The sequence below is a fragment of the Fusarium oxysporum genome, chromosome 4, assembly GCF_000149955.1.
Source record: "Fusarium oxysporum f. sp. lycopersici 4287 chromosome 4, whole genome shotgun sequence".
Taxonomy (NCBI): domain Eukaryota; kingdom Fungi; phylum Ascomycota; class Sordariomycetes; order Hypocreales; family Nectriaceae; genus Fusarium; species Fusarium oxysporum.
The window spans coordinates 1,361,002-1,367,001 of record NC_030989.1 but is presented as its reverse complement, the minus strand read 5'-3'; the positions used below and the strand labels follow the sequence as shown (position 1 = coordinate 1,367,001).

The window sequence follows — 6,000 nt, the reverse complement described above, 5'->3', positions numbered from 1 at the left end:
CTAAAAGCGAAAGGTTAGAGTCTGGCTTGCAGCGGCGCCACCGCGGGTTGACTCCGCTGTACCTGGCGGAGCCGGCCGAAGGTGAAGGGCTTTTACAAGAGCACAGCTGGAAGAGGATTGATAAGGCGCGGTTAGATCGTTGATTGGTTAAGATTGAGACAAGACGATGTCTAACCCACTATCAGATATTTTTTTGGCCGATTCAAGCCAGAGTTTGAAAGTGTGAGTGTGGGGATGGGAATGGGAATGGGTTCAATGATCGACATTGGGGATGATTTACGGTAATGGAGTTGGGATGGGTCCCTTGTAAGTTGCTTGAACTCTGTCAAGTACCGGTACGGTAGTACTTGTTGTGTAAACGACAGATGCATGGTGATATAGTTACGTATTCTACACCGGGATACCACCTTGCACCACGTTGCGCTGTCACTTGGAATGAGACATGCAACAGTATGATAATCAGTCAATGCAACTTCAAATGGAGATTGCAAGGCTATTGCAATGCTTATTCCCACATCCAGGTATATGTAGTCGTAAGAGGGTTTTATTATGATCGAGAACGGAGACAGTCAAACGCAGAAACATATCCTAGTCAGCGATCTCCCTCCTCAACGTAACATCACAAGCAAAATCCAAAAAGCTAAAAGGATCCTCCCTTCTCTCCACATCCATTCGGCCTTGTCTCCTGGAGCTAGTAGGGGTGGGCAAAACGCCACGACATGTAACAATCCTGCTGAGCCTTGCTGGTAGTGTACAAGGATGGGGGGGATGGCTTCGGTGAGAACGGCGAACGATCAAAGGAAAAAAAAGGCATAGCTAATGCTGGTTTCAGGAGTGAAAACAGACATGGCCCAGGCTGGGGGAGATGGGGGGTGGTGTGCATACAGGGCAGACTAAACCTGAGGCTGATGAGGTTTGTCATTCTGAGATTGATGCTATTCCCGACGAGGTAGGTCAAACACAATTTGGGTTGGGTTCCTTTGTGGTGATTAGGACGGGATAGGGTGGGATGGGGTGTAAGACATTAAAAGAATACATCTAGAAATGAGAAATGAACTATCAGGGAAGGGGTGGAAGTGCAAAACAGATGGGTACGACCAACTAACGTGGAGTTGTCATGGGGTTAGATTCAACGTTACGCCCGCAATCACATGTACGCTATCAATCTGAGAATAGTTTCGATTTCCTATGCCTCTTACTTGAAACCATGCACATACAGAATGATGCGGGCGAGAGCGTGGGTTGTGTTGTGGCCGTGGGTGTATCGTAACGGCTGGGGAGTTTGTGTTACGGCATCTTAATCAAAGTTGATAACCGCGTCTGCCGACCAGAGCATCGGGTCTCCTCCTCGAGGCCCGCCTGCTTGGTACCTAGGGTGCAACTACCGGTTCAGCGAGACGTAGGTAGTCGTTGTTGCAGCAGTGTCATGGAGTTGTTCGTCAAGGAGTGGCTGTGATGTAGGAGGTTGCTCAGTTATGGGGTCCTCGTCATCATCATCCTCGCCATCGTGGACCCAGTCCATCATGTCCGGGGACTCGACGCTTTCCTTTGTCTCAGGTGTATTCTCAATCTCAGAAAACAAAGGGGGCTGTGGTCGACTTGGCTCAGGGAGCTGTACCTCGCATGCTCGGTCATAATGTTGCTCGGCGAACTGTTCTGGGCCAAGTCAGCTTCTCTCCTCTGTAATACCCCTGAAGGCTTTACTCACCACTGATCGTCCAGTAAGTTTCCTCTGGCTGGTCCTCGAAGAGCTCCTTAGAACATCGTAGACCATCTTTGATCACGACAAGATCCCAAAGACGCAAGCTCCTCAACTGGTCTATCCTCCTCATAGCCTTGCTTCGATTCCATTTCCTCGCGACCGTTACATCGTACAGCATAAGACCATACTCATACGTCCACTCTGCCACCCACTGGATCTCCTCGAGCTTCATGGCGCGGACACTCTCGCGGAACGCGTTGTCAAGGCACTCTCGGTTCTGCAATACGATGCTCAACATTCTCTGTTGCTCGGGGGGGTAGTCCAGGGGGACTCCGCGCTGGAGATTTGTCCATTTGTGGTATCGCTCAACGAGTTCTGTGTTAAATTCACGTTTGTGACAGTCCTCACAGAGCCAGAGGTAACTAGTGACGACGAGGACTCTTTGACGCGATGGGGGACAGAGGCCTTTGCAAGCTTGAGTGCATCCGACCTTGAAGAGGAGCTTGTGCAGGCATTGCTCGTATCGAATGATAGCGACACCGCAAGGCATATCGTCGCTCAGTGTCCCTCGTTGTTCAGTCATACGCGTCGTATAGGGAGGGGAAAGAGGAAAAGGTATGATGATGAGAGCTTCACGTTGTTTAAGTAGATTTGAAGAAGCACCGTAGAGTTTCAAAAGCGTTGATAGGTATCGCCTTCGTGACTTGAGCTACGCAAAACGTCCTTTGGCAGTTAAGGTAAGGTAGTTACAGTTGAATCGGTCGTCATCGTCGAGGGCAAGTCTCGTTTGGAAGTAGCCATAGAGCAACACACTGCCTCTGAAGTCATCGCCACCACGTAATTTTCCCTATTTGCCAGTGCCTCAACAGTATGGCTTGCCTGTGTGTGCTGTTCATGATATTGTGCGGAAGCTGTTGAACTCTCACGCATATTTGTCCGTGAAAGGGGCGAGTGACAGCGAATGAGCACTCTGGCTTGACGGAGAGACGGCAAAAGCCATTGGTGCCTAGAAATTAAACGCATCTGTCACCATGTTAACCGAGTCCCTTAAACATAGAGGCGTTGTCGTACAGTAAACTTTGATTCCCATTTTGTTCTTATGACTCGATATGGTGATTTCGATACGAGGGTATCCATGAAAGTAAAGAGAGAGAGAGAGAAAAAAAAAAAAAACAATTCCGAAATGCCAATCTAGAGTACACTGAATTTCACACCTCAACACCATGCCACAAGCGCCGAGATATTCGGTGCAATGCCCAAGCACACACGGTCATAAAATAAACTCAAACCAAGTCTCGCACCCCCTAGACCCCTTCTATCATGCCATTTTCCCAGATTACCTTGCCTTATTCCCCAGCCTTCCCCTCCCCTCCTTTTAAGACCCCGCATGCGATGCGAGCGTCAGTTCAGGGAAATACCGCGAAAGCTTCCTGGGATTATGCACATCTGCCCTCGTTGGCTCTTCTGTATCCGAGATTTGATCGTAATCGTTTGAACTTTGGCCTTGGTTGCCATCCAGCAGCTGAACAGATCGTCTCTTAACTTTGATGTTTCCCTGCGCTGGGGCTGGTTTGTTGCCTTGTTCACTTGGCGGGGTTGTCTGTGCAGGTGGAGGCTGCGCTTGTGGTTGAGGCACAGGTATCGACTCACACACAGGAGCTACCTTTCTGGTCTGACGGCACATATCGGGACTGAGGCTCCTAGGTGGGCCAAAGTTGAGAGTGCCTGTCATCATCTTGCGGTAACCATCAAGCTCCTGTTGCTGCCGATCAACTCCCGCAGGACTAGCAACGTCACTTCGGTTCTTCTCATTTGATGTAAGTCCCTTAGCCTGGACAAATGCACTGGAGCGAACGTGGTGCGGATCACGTTCGTAGTACTTGTCGATTATCGGATGGACCATGACGGTCTGTCTGTGGATTGTCAAGATGGAATTTGTTGGTACGTTGACCCAATTCTCTGCTTCGAGTCAGCCCCTCCCCTTCAATACCCAGAGCATTTTGCATACCTCTCTCAAACGTCAGGGGTTCGCTTGCAACAAGTACAATGTCAGCGCCCCGATCCTTGCGTTCCATCTGGTATTGCTTGTCACTTGCAGATTGTGTTCGTGTTGTCCATTGGGTTCCGGAAGAATAGTATAAGCTGGCCGCCTCATCCTTGGAACTGCTAATGTATCGAGTGCAGATCACGCTATGACCATCGGTGACAGCAAAGTTGAGCAAACTTCTGGTATCGACATCCTCATTCTGCAGTATACTTTCGGGAATCGCATCGGTCATCTCGTTAATCTGCGCGATTGTGCGCTTCATAGCCTCTCGAAGAATAGTCGGACCAAAGCCAGTTTCGGGGCAAGCGCTTGGGTCGTGGCCAAGTCGCTCAAGAGTATCGAGGAAGAGGGCAAATGCCCACTCGCTATCCGTTCCGCCTTTGACGCCCAAATACCACTTGTCAGCGAGACGCTCGCCAAGGCGACGCTTGATGTATTTCCATCCACCCAGACCGCCATTGTGCATCCACATCAGACTACCGTGTGTGAAAGGGTGACAGTTGTCTTCGCTTAGGGAACCTTCGGTCGTGGCACGAACATGGCCAAAGATTAGGCGGGAGGCGGTCTTTGAAGCGATTCGCTGCAGATTGGTGCAATTCCAGGCGGGAATGGTCGATGTGAAAAGGCAAGGCGCTGAGCCAAGCTTAGGATCGGTGTAGAAGCCTATGCCGAAGCCATCTGCGTTGTTCTGACCTCGTCTCGTATCCTGTAGATAGTTATATGTGTCAGTTATGATATGACGTTCCTTGGATTGTCGGTCAAAGAAATTGGGGTTGACCCACGAGACGCAACCGAGAATCAAATGATTGTTTGAGAATAGAATGAGTCGGATCGAGAATCAGCTTTGATAGAAGAATCTCGTCACTCCCTTTGTAGACCTGAAAGAGTTACGGTGTCAGTACTGTGTTCTGCGTGCGACCAAGAAGCCGGCTTCGGAGGTATAGATAAGGGATCTTGATTATAGGGGACTCACCAGAAAACGGCACATGATTTTGCCTTGTGCGCGCAAAGAAATCAATCTGGCCCGGAGGGGGAAAAAAAAACAAAACAGATAGGTCAAGAGGGAGGACAGTTGCGAGAAAGAATAATAACAGAGAGGTGTAGGGAGAAAAATGCCTGGAGAAAAATAAGGGATTGCGTATTACGGAGACGGGAGGACAGTGATTGTGAGAGAGTGATAATGGTGAGGGATGACACCATTGGCCTTGGAACTCTCAAGGGTTGCGTTGCTTCTTCCAGTGGATGCCAGGAGTGGCTATCGGTGAACGGGCCATCGGCTTTGGCGGGAGACAAGCCCAGGTTAGAGGTAAGACAAGGCTGAGAGGGAGGGGGAGAGCGGCCAATGGGGATGAGTGAAAATAGGGGCACTTTAAAGGATTAAAGGATTTGAGGATTTGACTGATAGAACCAACGTGAGATGGCTACGATAGTGCATGAAAGCTATTGGTGCTGATGAGTTGTCATATGCTGTGCTAGGTACCACACATATGTATGTACCTAAAATACATGTTTTATAGTATGAAGTACCTGCAGTAATCACTGATGGCATCATTCACGAGACTGCTTCTATCCTTGCATACGAGTTCAAAATTCCGGGGGATGGGCCCGCTGATAGTGGAGAATATCACGGCTCTCATCATTTGAACTGCCTTCAAGTCCCGTTCAAAGCGTGACTCAACAACTCAATTCTTTATTGCCCGTTTTCGCTTGAAATCTAGTTATGACTCGATTGCTTCTCATCACGTCAACGACCCCCTGCGAAGCCGTGATTTATGAAATGTCTTGTGTTAAAATGATCATTCAAAAGATATCATATTCAGGGGAAAAAAAGAAAATCCAGTTCTGCAGCCACCGCCAAAAGCGGGAGTCGCCACATCCGCATCGTTGACCCTTGCAGCTAGAGAGCTTTGAGCCACAGCTGACGTCGGCTAGCTGCACTGACGTCTTGCCCAACTGTGGCGCTACTAGGAAAGCCATTTTACGCGAGAACATCGCCCATTTACACGCTCCGCGGTTTCGCGACCGCGTCTTTGGCCTATGACATTGGCATGGTCCACTCTCGTCTCGCTTCAACCCCATCCCAGCCCGGCCTTTTGGCTCCTCTGGCAACCAAACTAAATCTGCAATTGGAGCCTCTTCTTTCCACCATATTCAATTTTCGACATGTTCTGATCTACGTCTCTGCAAATATTCGTCTCATCAATTCGTGAACTGTGACCTCTTCGCCACCATATATCGTCAGACCCGACTT

General features: G+C 49.3%; 2 protein-coding genes across 2 annotated transcripts; both read right to left on the bottom strand.

Moving 5' to 3' along the window:
- Positions 1–1,381: 1,381 nt before the first annotated feature.
- Positions 1,382–2,285, bottom strand: FOXG_07865 (uncharacterized protein; the record flags this gene model as incomplete). Its single annotated transcript, XM_018386530.1, has 2 exons — positions 1,382–1,656; positions 1,709–2,285. 2 exons carry the CDS (start codon positions 2,283–2,285, stop codon positions 1,382–1,384), a joined length of 852 nt encoding a protein of 283 aa, XP_018243707.1.
- A 792-nt stretch (positions 2,286–3,077) lies between these two features.
- On the bottom strand, positions 3,078–4,737 carry FOXG_07864 (glutamine amidotransferase; the record flags this gene model as incomplete). Its single annotated transcript, XM_018386529.1, has 4 exons — positions 3,078–3,661; positions 3,711–4,455; positions 4,532–4,627; positions 4,723–4,737. The coding sequence occupies 4 exons, from the start codon at positions 4,735–4,737 to the stop codon at positions 3,078–3,080; spliced, it is 1,440 nt and encodes a 479-aa protein (XP_018243706.1).
- Positions 4,738–6,000: the final 1,263 nt, after the last annotated feature.